The 17,208-nt window shown below is 39.5% G+C and overlaps 1 protein-coding gene across 1 annotated transcript in view; it reads left to right on the top strand.

Annotated features, from left to right (window-relative positions):
• Nucleotides 1–17,208, top strand: part of HDAC2 (histone deacetylase 2) — a gene marked incomplete in the record, with an annotated part of 356,906 nt that overhangs the window by 23,399 nt on the left and 316,299 nt on the right. Inside the window, 2 exon segments of the mRNA XM_053710876.1 lie at nt 5,727–5,839; nt 5,979–6,096. Coding sequence (XP_053566851.1) covers nt 5,727–5,839; nt 5,979–6,096 — 231 coding nt within the window.

The following is a 17,208-nucleotide window of genomic DNA, read 5'->3' as shown; positions in this document are numbered from 1 at the left end:
TGCTGTGGGTGATCCTCTTGCAACTTCCTGTTGGGAAGGAGAATATCCCATAAGTAATGGATGATCCGTGGACTGGATACACTACAAGAGAAATAAATTTATCAGGTAAGCATAAATTTATGTTTTTTTCTGCCATCAGATTTCTTGACCAAGCCAGGAGGAAACATCCATTCCTCTCTTTTAGGACATCTCATAAAGCTCTAAATCCTTGGCTGAAATTTTAGAACAATTTATAATTTCTGTTATGAATATCTAGTTTATATACACAGATTGGCAATAATTATGTGATGTCATGAGTATTTTGCTACCAAACACCATATATTTTGCATTCTTTATTGTTCCTATGCATTATGACTTATTAAAGTATATTTATTTACAAGGTTGGTTGCCCTAGTTAGTGCCTGGATTGAGGCACTGTGTTCTATCACTCTCTGTGTTGACAGGTTGAGGCAATAAAGTTCTCAATTGTGAATTTTACAAATTATTTAATAAGGGCTCTGGCTTATCTAAGGAACAAAACACAGGAACACATTTCTTCTGGGAAAAAAACAAAAAAACAAAACAAATGTTTTTAGCACATAAGCTAAGAAAGTTAGCCCTTTAACAACTAAACTCATGAGGCCTTCCTGACAATATGTATACAGTAAACACAGACCATTGTTTTTTTATTGCCTATTACTTACAGTATAAGTGGTATGTGCACTCATATAGCCCACAAGCAATTATTAGGTAAACCTCCATGTCCATCATAGCCCTGTGACAAATATGTATACAATACACACAGACCATTATTACTGTTAATGCCTTTAACATACAGTGTATTGTGGGGCATTTAGTATTTGAGATTTCTGACAAACACTGTGTTTTACCATTTTTTTTTATTTTTTTTTTATTTTTTTAATGGAGCTTACAGTACCTGAAGTATAACTGTTCACATAGCACTTACTCTGTTTAGCTGGAGAAAATTTGAGGTAATAGAGAGATATTCAAGTTACATTTTCATGTCGGCTTTTTACAATTGTGTTGCTTTACTTTCAATTGATTTAGCCTAGGATTATTATGTCCCTTTAAGTTTCAATTAGTTATGTACATTCTCTTTTCTACAGAAAGGATTTCTTTTAGGCACATTGCCCCAGTTTCATAGTGCAAATATATGTATCACAGTTGTACATAGTACATATATAATTTTGCACATTAAGTTGCTTTAGTGGTTGTGTATTTATTTGTCTGTATTTGCATTACATTTTGGAGCATGTTTGATACTGTCCCCAATATTAAACACTTAGATCCTCTATAAAGTAAAATCACTGATCATTTATTTTGTTAAATTAAGTGTGTATTTGCAAGCTTAATTCTTTGATTATTAGTTTATCTTTGCAAATCTGTATGGGTCAATATATGCATTTTAACCAAACTAATGTGATTATTTTTTTTTTTAAACTCCCTTTGTGTTTTATTGTACAAGTAAGTTCTACATATTTGGCTCTAGGATTCAAGAGGTTCTGCGCTTTATAATTTCTGCGGTAAGGACGGCCAAGCCTCCTTCAAGTCACTGCATAGATTTAGTCTGATAAACTTCCTACTGTTAAATCTGGTTACTGATTCTGTAATAGATTAGTCCAGTTAAAGTCTTTAAAATTCAGGCAAAAAAATACAGCCCTGCTTTAGTACTGAGCAAAAAAATAATTATAAAATTTGAGGGGGTTGGGCATGTTTTCTTAATCAATAATTTAATTTACTCCAGAATGAAATCTGTGCTAGCAAAAAACTTTTTAAAAAAAAATATTTCTTACCCCCATATTGCATAACTAGCATCTATAAAAACATAAATTATGCTTACCTGATAATTTTCTTTTCTTCTGATGGAAAGAGTCCACAGCTGCATTCATTACTTCTGGGAATTCAGAACCTGGCCACCAGGAGGAGGCAAAGACACCCCAGCCAAAGGCTTAAGTACTACTCCCACTCCCCTCATACCCCGGTCATTACTTTTGGGAAAACAATACCCAAGCTATAGTGGACACTGAATTCAAAAACGGGAGGGTACAAGAGGCGGCCCATTCTGAGGGCATCACGCCTGAAAACCCCTGCCCAACAAAATCCTGCTTCGTCCAAAGCCGAGAAGAGCCTTGAAAAAAAGGAAAAGGCCCAAGGACACTGACCCGCAGATAGCCCACAAGCCTTGCTAGAGCCTGCAGGAACTAGACTTGACTGAGTCAACAGCCTCAAAGAGACACGATCTCCCAGCAGTCGGTCTCCAAACAACACACCCCTTACTAAAGAAAGGGAACCAACTACTGTATTCTTCCACAAAGAAGAAAAGACACAGAGAAACCATGATTGTTTTTGTAAAGCGCGGCTAATCCCCCTTAAAGTGAATGTAAGTTTTGAGGCAAAAGTGCCCGGTTTTTAAAAATTCAATTAAAAACAGGGGCTCTTTAATTCATAAATTATATTTCACTCATTGTGAAAAAATACTTACCTTTTTAAACTTGACAGCAGCTCCAGCTTCGCCTGGTCGTAGCAAGCCATTTCTGATGTCCGAAATGATGGCTGGGTCATCCTGCAATCACAGCTTTACCCCCCCCCCCGGGGGAATCTGTGTCAATTTTAAACCTGTGATTGGAGGAAGCCAGATTCCTCATTTTAGACCTAGGAAGAGGCTTTGCGACGGGCGGAGGAAGCTGGAGCGGCTGTCGAGATTAAAATGTATTTTTTCACAACACAAGTGAAATGTAAATTTTGATGAATTAAAGTGCCCCTGTTTTTAATCAAATTTTTAAAAACCGGACAGTTTAGCATCAAAATTTACATTCACTTTAAGGGACTCAAGGCGCTGCTCATTTTATCAACTTTGAAATGAGGAAAGGCTGAGTAGACCTCGCCTGGGATCAAACTTGCAAGCCTCGGTTTGCTACAGTGCAGAGTAGCCACAGTGCATTAGTATGCTGAGCATAAGGAACTCCAGAAAAAAACCCTAAAAAGGGCACAAACACAGAGCAAAAACCCAAGAAACCGGGTCAGGCTAACAAAGACCCAACCAGTCTCATAGAAACAAGGGGAGGCAATGCCCAGACCCCAGGGATACAGAAACCACGGGATAAGGCCGGGAGTCTGAAACAGAGAGAGGATCTTCCCCTAACACAGCGCAACCGCACTCTGAAGCAACTGAAGACTAAGGTCCCCAAGTCACAAAGATAGCTCAGAATACCAAAATATTAAAAAAAGAAACCTTGTGCAGCAAGCTCAGATAGGTCTGACGAACAACACCTGAAGCAAAAACACTGCACTCTGCAGTCATCTAAAAATGACTCTGAAACTTAAATACTTGCAGGGCAAGTAGAAAGCAGCAGAAGATAAGATCCTTCAGATTGCTAAGTATCCACTAACCAGCGGATAACGTTGCAGGCTATCTAAGATTCGCCAGTCCTTTCCACAAATCTTGAACGTGGAGAAAGGAGAAACCTCAACGAGGCTTACAGTACCTCTATGCTCCGAAGACGAAATAGCAGAGTACCAGATCTCAGATCCTGCTCCAACACTGGACCAGCCCAAGCGACAGACATGTCTGATTGACGGGGACAGAGAGACCCCAACCACAAGCCCCCAGGGAATGGAAAGAAAAAGGGGGGACTCACCCACCCCAACAGAGCCTTCTTGAAACCAGCTGTTCCTGCTGTAACCTTTGCGGATTTTAAACACATAGTTATATGCAAACAATAGATCATTGTCTTTTTATATCCCTTTCACAAACATTTTTATTAGTACTCAGTATATCATCATGAATATCCCACGGAGGCTACATTGTATTAGGGTGTCCAAAATTGAATACAGCAAAATCAGGAGTGTCCAACATTTGTATGAAAGAGGCCACATTCAATTTTGTGTTCACTTTAGATAAGCCATATTTATCTGGTATCCCTTGACAGTGTCACCACCTGTACTCAAAGGGTATCCTGTACCTGCTGAGAAACCTGTGTCTACCTTACCAGTGACAGCCTTCCTTAAACCATCTCAACGTGCTGCACCTTTCTGGTATCTGTGATAGTCTCACCAACTGTGCCCTCTGGGTATACTGTGTCTGCTTTACTTTTACTAGTTGTGCCTGCAGTACCTACCAGGTATTCTGTGACAACCTCACCCTTTACCGTTCAATTTAGGCACCAGCGTCTATTGGACTTAGTTACTGCAAACCGATTAAAGTATTCTGAACTTTGTATTGGACGTTAGTGCTTTGCATAAGGCCTATGTTCAAACTTGCTGTTTCTGTTATCCTCAATCTGAATTACCAACTGTTATCAATGAGTAAAGCTTTCCAAAGTCTTTTTGTTCTGTGTGTCCCTGCATTCTGAGTTTCACCACCTTAACCTCACACAAGCATGATGACCAATATTTGGAAAACATTAGCTGTGCATAATTGCATACTCTGCTCACTGAGCTTCAACCATATGCTGTAAGGATAGGTGTAGGAGTGTTCTTCTCTGGCTGTGCAGCAAGTGCTTGTAGTTCCTGACTGTATGGCCTACAAAGAATACAGCTTTTTTTAATTTTATTTTTTTTAAAAAAAGTTTTTAATTTGGTTTCTCTTTCCTGGTGTGATAAACATGTTTGTTACCAGTATTTCAGGAATTTTCTTTCTTTCAAAATAAGGTCTTTTACATTCAGGTCTGGTCTTTGTTCTAGATCTAGTTAAAGTATGTCTATTAGTTATTATTATTTATTATTATCTCTTCCTGAGAACCTTATTGGTTTTAAGAATTTTTCACTCTTCTTTTGAACCTACAAATGGTTTAAACATTCAGCTTATTTTAAAAGTGATTGTTTCATTTTGCAATATTTTCACCAGCAGAGTGTTTGGTTTGTTTACTTTTTATTTTGAGATTCCTTTTATATTATTTTCTATTCGGATAAGGTATTAACTTTTTTTTAATTATTTTTCCAGTCAGAACTTGGTTTCTCAATTTCTTTGTTTTATTTGTCAATGTATGAGTCAGATGACTACAGTTGTTACTTTAGCTTCCTGGTTAAAAGCTTTCATTAATTAAGGCTTTATGGGAAGCAGGGAAATTTCTTCCAGAATTTTCTAAAACTCCATTCTGCTAGATTAGTTACACTTTGTGGGTCTTTTTAAGACGAGATTTATGTTATGTAGATTGCACAGCAACAACTATGTCTTCTTCCTCACTTTTTTTTTTTCTTTTGGGGTTGTTTTGGAAAGCAAAGTCCTAGAGTCTTATTGGTTAGTAAATTGGTGCCTGCCTTAACTTTTTCCCACCCATTTACTTGTGGACTCCACAGCTTGGATATTAGATCCCAAAAGTAATGACTTGTGTAACCTCACCACCTTATGAAATAAAACAAAATGTATGCTTACCTGATTAATTTCTTTCATGGTGGTGAGAGTCTTCTAAACCCACCTTTTTTATTTGTACCCAATTGGTGGGAGTTTTAGTATGCACCTGCCTTGTTTCCTACTTCTGTTTTTTTCTTGGCTATATGTTAAACTGTGATATCAGGGATTAAAAACGTATGAAATGATGGGTATCTTTGCCTCCCCCTAGTGGCCATGAGTTGAATCCCAGAAGTAATGGCTTATCGTATTTTACCACCATGAAAGAAATTAATCTGGTAAGCATAAATGTTGTTTTTCTTGATAATGTAAAAATTACTGGTAGGTAGATCTATTTTAAACCCTATTCAAAGGTACTTTTTTTTTCCCCCCATAGGTGATATTGGGAACTATTACTATGGACAAGGACACCCAATGAAGCCTCACAGGATCCGAATGACGCACAATTTGCTACTTAATTATGGTCTATATAGAAAAATGGAAATTTATGTAAGTTTTAACAAATACGTAAAGAGATGATCCACATTCTGATGCACTGCATATTACACCCGATCTACAACCTCTTGTTACCTACACCTATGTTTTAAAGTAGGCCTTTGTCTCCTAATTAATTTAATTTCTTCTTTAGCGTCCCCATAAGGCAACAGCTGAAGAGATGACAAAGTACCACAGTGATGAATATATAAAATTTCTTCGTTCCATAAGACCAGACAATATGTCTGAATATAGCAAGCAAATGCAGAGATGTAAGTATACAATATATTAAAAACATTTCTAGTACCTACAAAATGTTCTTGTAAACATACTTTCAATGTTAACTTAGTGTATTCAATAAAGACATGAAAGCATATAATTGTTTGTGTTAGTTGTTTAAGCAGACTGTGCTTGTCTGTTGTGACTTGGGTAAAGATCAGATCATTTTATGATACATTTATGTAGAAATTCAGTTCTTATAGACGCAGAAAAAGCGTTTGACAGGATAAGATGGGACTATTAGACAGCTTTAAAATATCCAATTGTACATTACAAGGTTGTCCCTTGTCTCCTTTCCTTTAAGCCTTTGCAGTTAAACTCCTAGCCCAGGCAGTCAGATCTGATCCTCGAATAACATTACACTTTTAAGTGTTACTGAGCATAAAAAAAACACACTTTGCTAGCAATGTCCTTTTATTATTAACCTTTCCAGCCACTTCTATGCCAGCAGTATTTGAATTTCTTTTATATTTTGGCACGCTTGGCTTCTACAAGCTAAGTATGCCAAAAACTGAAGTCTTCTATATTAATCTTTCATCAGATTAACTATTTAAGCATCAATCATTATACCCGTTTCAGTGGTTACATACTTAACTTATACTTCCAGGCATATATTTAAAGGGGCGGTCTAGTTAAAAATGTTTATTGCTTAACCCTTTAAGGCCAGCAACGTACCCTATATGTCGCTGGCCTTTTTTTGGGGCTTGATTTTTTTTATATAGTCGAATAGAGTAAGTCATAAAAACAGGGTCAGTCGACCATTCATAGCAGTTTTAAGACCTCATCATAGGGAAGTATCCAGCTTATGCTTTTCCGCAACATAGCTCAAGCTATGATTACAGCTGTTGCAGAAACGAGTAAGCTAGATCCTTCCCTCTGAAATCTTAAAACTGCTATGCATGATCGACTGACCCTGTTTTTATCATATGCTGTTGTTGCTAATAAAAGCTAAGTTTTAATTACCAAGTCCCAGCTGGTGCTCCTCACTTACTCTATTCAACTATACCAATTGGGGATAGTGAGCACAGCGGGTTTGCTTGAAGGGACCAAATTCGATGCCAGGATTTGGGGAAGAGGAACACAAGCTGGAATCGCAACTGAATACGAGGTGGACGTGAACCATTCAGTGACGACAGACACATGAGACAAAGAGTCGAGGAGGGAGTGAGTACAGCCAGAGAAACAGCGATAAAGAGAGCGGCATAGAGGGTAAGCCCACAGATAATGTTGCACTATACGGATCCTCCCTAGGACCGATATCTGCGACAAGGTGAGACACTTCACCAAAAGACTTCACACATCACTAACCCCTGGGATTCACACACAAGGTGCTATTGGGCCAATATTGCGGTATAACCGCTAAACACCCTGCTTTATCTAACAAGAGGAACCAGGAGTTACCAGGATTGGCTATCCTTCCCCTATCCGTAAAGTGGCAAGTTATTAACCTATCAAGGCATTATACTAACACTTGAGAAACTGATTAAAATCCTTTAGGTGCCGAGATTATTTTTTATAGCATGGTCTTGCCACCAGCGTTGAGACCACGCTATTCCACAAAGCCTGCTGGAAGGAGGGCATAATATTGCGTTCTTGTCGGACCTGCGCTATTATGTCCTGAAAAAAACCTTAATGGCCAATGACATACAGGGTACATTGTGGTCATTAGGAGGTTAAAAAGATAGATGATCCCTTTTTCTTTTACAAGATATGACGAGTCCACGGTTTTCATCCTTGCTTATGGGATATCTCCTCCTGGTCAGCAGGAGGAGGCAAAGAGCACCACAGCAGAGCTGTATATGTAGCTCCTCCCTTCCCTCCCACCCCAGTCATTCTCTTTGCCTGTGTTAATGATAGGAAGAGGTAAAGTGAGGTGTTAGTTTAGACTCTTCAATCAAGAGTTTATTATTTTTATTGTAGTGCCTAAGTGTGCTACTTTTGTTTTAGGGTGTAGCCTAGACCAGATCAGTCTCTTCAGTAAAATTAAAAGAGAAGCATCTGGTGGCTTCAAAGCAATGGGTACTGGAGGGATTCTATTCTCACTGTGCCTCCCATGATGTGTGCTGCCCTTCAGATGATGGTCTTAGCATATTTAACTAAGACCCGGTATGTCTCCACAGCTCTACAGGAGGGAACTGCAGAACCTCTTGAATGTGGGACTGATCATGCTGTTGCTCAGCTTTCAGGTATGTACTGCTAATTTTTTCTGGGACAATCTTAACTCAGAAAAGGGCTGTAGGGGTTGCCTTTAGTATGGGGCTTAAACCTGACTCAATTTGGTGGTACAATGTATTTCAAGGGACAATGTGAAATGCTGGCTGTCAGTGTCATGTAGTGGGGCTAACATTGTTCATTTGGCTCCTACAGTGACGTTATTCTAATCAGGGCTGTTGTTTGATGCTGGGGATTGCTAATAGAAAGCGGATTAACTTCGGTCGAATGACCGTGATGCATGTGTTAAAGTGTTCGTTACTATGGTTAGCTGCTGTGAGCAGTAGTGGGTTAAGCGATTTTAACTTTAGGGTTTGTGGTGGCTTATAATATTTCTTTACGGCCATTTTTACTGTGCAAGAGGGCCTCTCTGATTTCCGCCCACGAGGGGCGGGGCTGATTTTGCGCACTTCAGACCGGTTGCGTCTTGAGGCCGCGCTCTTTCTTCTGGCTGAGCTCTGCAGAGGACGTGTTCCTGGATGCTTGTCGAGACCGCATGGTTATAGTAATTAAAGCAGGCGGTCTTGAGCGTCCGGGTGTTTGGCTGTTTGTGTCACTGTGTTGTGGAGGCAGGTAGGCGCCGCAGCAGAGCTGTGGCGAGGTGCACTGGTGGGTTTTTTTTTGTTTAACTTTTTACACTAGTTCTTCTTGTAAAATATATACGAGTGTTTTAAGGCACAGAATGCTTCTAGAGTAAAGCATAACAGTATTTAGAGCAGCAATTATAAGCGCATTATAAATCAAACAAGCTTATAGCTGCCTTATTTTTGAACATAGAACGTTTCCATTTTTCTCTTTTTTTTTTTTTATACAAAAAGAAAAGAAAAACGATTACATAGACGGACTGTGCTTTTGTCTTTTATATTAATAGTACCATATTCATTCTTGTTTGGGATATGGATTTGCAAAGTGTCACATGTTCATTATGTTTGAATGCCAATGTGGAACCCCCTGTTACTTTTTGTCCTTCATGTACTGAAAGGAATTTACAGTTTAGAGAACACATTTTCTTTAATAAAAGTTTGTCTTTAGCGGATGCTGCTGAAGAGGTTCGGAATATGCCGCAGCTTTCTCCCCAAGCGTCAGCCATTACCACTCGCTCAGGCGATGCCTTGTTCTTCAACTGCGTCTGCTTCTTTCACTCTGCAGTATATGGCTGCAGTTATGTCATCCACCCTTACAGAAGTTTTATCTAAGTTGCCAGCGTTGCAAGGCAAACGTACTAGGAAAGAGGCCCATGAGGTCCCTGCGACTTCTGATGCTTTGATGGCGATCTCCGATGTACCCTCCCATGGCTCTGAGGTGGGGGGTACGGAGGCTCTATCTGAGGGGGAATTGTCTGACTCAGGCAGTGCATTGCCCCCGACAGATTCCGCCTTTTGCTACGAGAGGTTTTGGTGACTCTGGACGACTATGACTGTGAGTAAGATGGACAGGTACTTAAAGGTTCCTTCTTATTCGGATGTTTTTCCTGTTCCTAAGAGAATTTCGGAAATTATTGCAAGGGAATGGGAGAGGCCGGGTATCCCGTTCTCTCCTTCCCCTATTTTTTTGAAAATGTACCCTATAGCTGACACCGTTCCGTATTTTTGGCAGTCGATCCCTAAGGTGGAGGGAGCTATTTCTACCCTGGCCAAGCGTACGACTATTCCTATCGAGGACAGTTGTGCTTTCAAAGACCCCATGGATAAGAAGTTGGAGGGTCCTCTCAAAAGACTCTATGTTCATCAAGGGTTCTTGTTGCAACCGGCGGCCTGCATTGTAACAGTCACGACTGCGGCTGCTTTTTGGTTTGACACTCTAGAAGAGTCTCTTAGGACTGAGACTTCTTTGGAGGAAATACAGGATAGAATTAAGGCCCTTAAGCTGGCTAATTCTTTTATTACGGATGCTTCCTTTCAGATCACCAAATTGGCGGCTAAGAGTTCGAGTTTTTCTTTATCTTAGCACGAAGAGCCTTATGGTTAAAATCTTGGTCTGCGGATGTGTCCCCTAAATCCAAGCTTTTGACTATTCCTTTCAAAGGAAAGACCCTATTTGGGCCTGACTTGAAAGAGATAATTTCTGACATTAAGGGAGGTAAGGGTCACCTCCTCCCTCAGGATAAAACATCTAAGCAAAGGGGACAACAGAGTAATTTTCGTTCCTTTTGAAATTTCAAGGGAGTCCCTTCTTCCTCTTCTGCTAAACAGGAAGGGAATTATCCACAAGCCTGGAAACCCAACCAGGCTTGGAACAAGGGTAAACAACCCAAGAAGCCCGCTGCTGCTCCCAAAACAGCATGAAGGGGCGGCCCCCGGTCCGGGACCGGTTCTAGTAGGGGGCAGACTTTCTCTCTTTGTCAAGGCTTGGATCAGAGACGTTCAGGTTCCCTGGACACTAGAAATCGTGTCTCAAGGGTATCAGTTGGAGTTCAAAAATCCCTTCCCAAGGGGAAGGTTTCTTCATTCACGATTGTCTGTAGACCAGATAAAAAGAGAGGCGTTCTTAGGTTGTTTAAAAGACCTCTCCACTATGGGAGTAATTTGTCCCGTTCCAATACAGGGGCAGGGGTTTTACTCAACTCTTTTTGTGGTTCTCAAAAAAGAGGGAACGTTCCGACTCATTTTAGATCTCAAGTTTCTCAGAGTTCCATCCTTCAAGATGGAGACTATTCAGAAAATTCTTCCATTGATCCAGGAGGGTCAATATATGACTACCTTGGACTTAAAGGATGCATATCTTCATATTCCTATCCACAGAGATCATTATCAGTTCCTGAGGTTTGCCTTTCTGGACAAACATTTTCATTTTGTGGCCCTTTCTTTCGGATTGTCCACGGCACCCAGGATCTTCATAAAGGTTCTAGGGTCTTTGCTGGCGGTTCTCAGACCGCGGGGCATCGCAGTGGCGCCTTATCTGGACGATATTCTGATCCAGGCGTCGTCTTATCAGCTGACAAAGTCTCATACCGACATTGTTCTATCCTTTCTAAGGACTCACAGATGGAAGGTGAATCTAGAAAAAAGTTAACTAATTCCACAGACAAGGGTTCCTTTCCTGGGAACTCTAATAGACTCTATATCCATGAAAATCTTTTTGACGGAAGTCAGAAAGTTTAAATATTCTGAATACATGCCGAGCCCTTCAGTACAATCCTCGGCCATCAGTGGTTCAGTGCATGGAGGTAATTGGATTGATGGTGGCGGCAGTGGACATCATTCCGTTTGCTCGTTTTCATCTCAGACCTCTACAACTGAGCATGCTCAGGCAGTGGAATGGAGATTATGCAAATTTGTCTCCTCAGATAAATCTGGATCAGGAGACTCTTCTTTGGTGGTGGTCGCCGGATCATCTGTCCCAAGGGACGTGCTTCCGCAGACCCTCATGGGTGATAGTGACAACGGACGCCAGTCTTCTAGGTTGGGGCGCAGTCTGGAATTCCTTGAAGGCTCAGGGTGTGTGGAGTCGGTCGGAGTCTCTACTTCCAATCAATATTCTGGAGTTGAGAGCAATATTCAATGCGCTTCAGGCTAGGCCTCAGTTGGCTTCGGCCAACTTCATCCGATTTCAGTCGGACAACATCACGACTGTGGCTTACATCAATCATCTGTGAGGAACAAGGAGTTCCTTAGCAGTGACAGAAGTATCCAAGATAATTCGGTGGGCGGAGACTCACTCTTGTTATGTCAGCAATCTACATCCCAGGAGCGGACAACTGGGAAGCGCATTTTTTGAGCAGACAGACGTTTCATCTGGGGGAATGGAAACTCCATCCGGAGGTCTTTGCCACCCTGAATCTCATATGGGGCAGACCGGAGCTGGATCTTATGGCATCTTGTCAGAATGCCAAGCTCCCAAGATACGGATCCAGGTCCAGGGATCCTCAGGCTGAACTGATAGATGCCTTGGCAGTGCCTTGGTCGTTCAACCTAGCTTATGTGTTTCCACCGTTTGCTCTCCTTCCCCGGGTGATTGCTCGGATCAAACAGAGGGCTTCGGTGATTCTCATCGCTTCTGCGTGGCCTCGCAGGACTTGGTATGCCGATCTGGTGGACATGTTCTCTCTGCCACCGTGGAAGTTTCCATTGAGGCAGGACCTTCTCATTCAGGGACCCTTCCATCATCCAAATCTAGTTTCTCTGCAGCTGACTGCTTGGAGATTGAACGCTTGATTTTATCTAAGCGAGGGTTCTCTGATTCGGTCATTGATACTTTGATTCAGGCATGTAAGCCTGTTACTAGAAAGATTTACCATAAGATATGGCGCAAATATCTTTATTGGTGCGAATCCAAGGGCTACTCATGGAGTAAGATTAGGATTCCTAGGATTTTATCTTTTCTCCAAGAAGGTTTGGAGAAAGGGTCATCAGCAAGTTCCTTAAAGCGACAGATTTCTGCTTTATCTATTTTGCTACCCAAACGTCTGGCAGATATTCCGGATGTTCAATCTTTTTGTCAGGCTCTGACTAGAATCAGGCCTGTGTTTAGACCTATTGCTCCTCCTTGGAGTTTGAATTTAGTTCTTAAGGTTCTTCAAGGGGTTCCGTTTGAACCTATGCATTCCATAGATATTAAATTATTATCTTGGAAGGTTTTATTTTTGGTTGCTATTTCTTCTGCTCGCAGAGTTTCTGAGCTTTCAGCATTACAATGTGATTCTCCTTACCTTATTTTTGATTCCGATAAGGTAGTGTTACGTACCAAACCTGGTTTTCTTCCTAAGGTTGTTTCCAACAAAAATATTAATCAGGAAATTATTGTTCCTTCATTGTGTCCCAATCCTCCTTCTAAGAATGAGCGTCTGTTACATAACTTGAACGTGGTCCGTACCCTGAAGTTTTACTTGCAGACGACTAAAGGATTTCGTCAGTCATCTTCATTATTTGTTGTTTTTTTCTGGAAAACGTAGGGGCCAGAAAGCTACGGCTACCTCTTTCTTTTTGGCTGAAGGGTATCATCTGTTTTGCATATGAGACTGCTGGACAGCAGCCTCCTGAAAGAATTACTGCTCATTCTACTAGGGCTGTGGCTTCCTCATGGGCATTTAAAAATGATGCTTCTGTTGAACAGATTTGCAAGGCGGCAACTTGGTCGTCTCTTCACACTTTTTCAAAATTTTACAAATTTGATACTTTTGCCTTGCCCGAGGCTGTTTTTGGGTGAAAGTTTCTTTAAGCAGTGGTGCCTTCCGTTTAGATTCCTGTCTTGTCCCTCCCTTTCATTCGTGCCCTATAGCTTTGGTATTGTATCCCATAAGTAAGGATGAAATCCGTGGACTCGTCATATCTTGTCAAAGGAAATTTATGCTTACCTGATAAATTTATTTATTTTACGATATGACGAGTCCACAGCCCACCCTGTAATTTTCTAAGACAGGTCTTTATTTTTGTTAAACTTCAGTCACCTCTGCACCTTGGCTTTACCTTTCTCTTACTAACCGGTCGAATGACTGGAGTGGGAGGGAAGGGAAGAGCTATATATACAGCTCTGCTGTGGTGCTCTTTGCCTTCTCCTGCTGACCAGGAAGCAATATCCCATAAGTGAGGATGAAATCCGTGGACTTGTCATATCGTAAAAGAAATAAATTTATCAGGTAAACATAAATTTCCTTTTTATTACCCATTCCCTAGTTTTATATAAACCACACTGTTGTATTAATACATTTTGTACCTTGTATCTAAGCCCCAGCAGACTGCCCTCTTATCTCAGTTCTTTTGACAGACTTGCATTTAACTAATCAGTGCTGACTCATAAATAACTCCACGGGATTAAGCACAATGGTATTTATATGCTACACATGAACTAGCACTGTCTAGTTGTGAAAAACTGTTAAAATGCTCTGAGATAAGATACGGCCATCAAGAAATTGGCATATGAGGCTACCTAGGTTTAGCTTTCAACAAAGAATACAAAGAAAACAAAGCAAATTTAATGAAAAAAAGTAAATTGGAAAATATTATAAACTTGCATGCCCTATCTGAATCATGAAAGTTTAATTTTGACTAGACTAGACTGCTCCTTTTTAAGATGGCATTCCTCCCAAAAAAACTGTAGATGTTCAATCTTGTAAATACAAGTATTACCTACAAAAAACTAAAATCTGTCACTGCAGGTAAAGCCAGTCACCATTATGCTAAAAAAAAAGTGGTGTTCATTCTTAAAAAGTAAAAACATATTAGTGAGCTCAATAACACCAAATGGCCTAGACGACCATGGAAGACAACTCTGGGAGATGTTATAATATTCTTTTTTTGGTAACCATCTAGTCTAGTTAAACACACTCTCAAGGTAGTAGGTATATCATTCTCGGTCTACAAGTAAGAGAAGACTTCATGAAAATAAATACAGATGCTTTATCATAAAGTGCAAACACTTGTTAGCCTTAAGATTATGAAGTCCAGATTAGATGTTCCCAGATAAAATTAAGATCAACTTCTACCAGAATGATGGAAAGAGAAGGGAAGGAATAGTTCTTGATTCAAAGCATACCACATCTGTGAAACATTGTTGAGGCGGTATTATGGCATGGCATTGGCATGTATGGCTGCAAATGTAATTGGTAACAAATATCCAAATCTCAGCGGATTAAAGAGACCTTTATTTGCAAATGTGTATGAAGGGTCCAACAACAAAACAGCAAAGTTTTGGGCTCAACACTAGCCCTTAATCATACTTTACCATACCATAAACCATATCACCATACCCTTTAAATAGTTTATCAAAAGGCACCAAAATCATATTACTAAAATACCACCTAGTGGTTAAACAAATTATTACATATAAAAAAATAATAATTTAAAGGGACAGTCTACACTAAAATTGTTTAAAAAGCTAGATAATGCCTTTACTACCCATTCCCCAGCTTTGCTCAACCAACGTTGATATATTAATATACTTTATAACATTTAAACCACTACATTTCTTCCTGTTTCGAAGCAAGCCTCTAGAGACAGCCTCTTATTGCATGCTTTTTTATTTGCTTTTCACAACATGTGACTGCTAGTTAATGTGGGCCATATAGATAACATTGTGTTCATGCCTGAAGAGTTTTTTAAGATTTAGCACAACACAGTACTAAATGCAAGTCAATCAATAATAAATAAAAAGTCATATGATCAGGGGGCTGTCAGAAGATGCTTAGATACACGGTAATCACAGAGGTAAAAAAGTATATTACTATACCTCTTTTGGTTATGCAAAACTGGGGAATGGGTAATAAAGGGATTATCTATCTTTTTAAACCATACAAATTCTTTTGTAGTATGTGTGTATATATATGTGGAAATTTGTCAAGTGTAGGGAAATCTTACGAGCTAGTTTAGTTACCTTGGTAACCACATAGCTTACCATTCTTCTTATTGCCCACGTTAGGGATTATATACACAATGCACCAGAGGTGGTCATATCTAGATCATATTTAACGCAATTTTGTGGACATTGCCACCCCATGCCGTATACTCTGCGTTACACATTGTCTTGACCTGACCTCCGTATTTACATAGTAACAGATTCAAAATGTGACCCTAGTATAAAAGTATACTAGTCAGTTCAGCTTCATCTGTATAAACTATTTTCGAACAAGTAGCCGAGTATATCCCTGTTTCTAAGTAGGCAAAATCTTATATGATTTCCTTACTGTGAGGGTATCCGGGTCGTGGCTGTCACCTAGTGCAGCACTGGTCCATGCCAGTACTTGTATACTAGGATGAATTCCACCTTAGTGGTGTTACAAAACTATATATATATATATATATATATATATATATATATATATATATATATATATATATATATATATATATATATATAATGTTTACCAAAACACCAATCATGATTTAAGCCCTTAGTGATTATTGTATCCAAAAAATCTCCCTTTTATTTAACATTTCTCTATTCCCCACACATCGGGGCATTTTCACTTTGTTCTATAATCTGAAATTGTATTTGACTTATACTGTGGCCCATTTGTAAAAAATGTGATGCTATAGATTCATCCATATTTTTACATCTAATGTTCGACTTTTGTTCAGAGATTCTTTCACGGGCTTCCCTAGTCGTTTGACCAATGAAAATTAAATAACATGGGCATTTAATAATATAAATTACATATGACGATCTGCATGTCATAAATTCACATATAGGGTATTTCCTTCCTGTATGTGGATGATAAAAGATGTCACCCTTAATCATTGAATTACAATTCACACAATTAAGACATGGAAAGCAACCTTTTCTAGGTTTCCCAATAGTAGTTTGTTTTAACATTTTCTTTCTCTCTATCGGCCTATATTAACTTATCTCTGAGATTTTTACCTCTCCTGTACACTGGCATTGGAGGATTATAAAAAAAAACTTGATCTCAAGATGGCAAAATTGAAGTGCCAATATTTCCGCAAAATTTTATTAATTTGATGGTTCCTTATATTGTATTATATTGAGAAACACAAATTAATCTACCATTTTCTCTTCTTTTTTATAAACAGGTATTTTCCCTTGTTCTATCCCTGAATTAGCTACATCTTTCATTAAACCAATGGGATACCCATCTCTGTATGAATGTATTGCTAATCTGTTCCAGGCGTGTGCCACACAATGTCTCATCTGAGACAATCCTCTTAACTCTCAAAAGCTGACTTTTTGGGGTAGCAAGTTGAAAGGGGATGAAAACCATCAAATGCCAAATTATTATTCCTATCAGAAGGGTTAGTATAGATATCAGTTTTCAGTGAACCATTATTATAAACCCAAGTATCCAAAAATTGGATTGCTTCCTCACTACAAAATACAATACATTTTAATGTCATTCCCTGAGTTATATAAATCATCCACAAAGCCATTCAGGGATCCAATGTCTCGATACCATATGTCATCTATAAATCTCCACCAAGTGGCACCATGTTGTCTAAATAGAT

Source organism: Bombina bombina, chromosome 4 (genome assembly GCF_027579735.1).
Source record: "Bombina bombina isolate aBomBom1 chromosome 4, aBomBom1.pri, whole genome shotgun sequence".
Lineage (NCBI taxonomy): Eukaryota > Metazoa > Chordata > Amphibia > Anura > Bombinatoridae > Bombina > Bombina bombina.
Note: the sequence above shows the minus strand (reverse complement) of the source record. Positions and strands in the feature narration are given on the sequence as shown.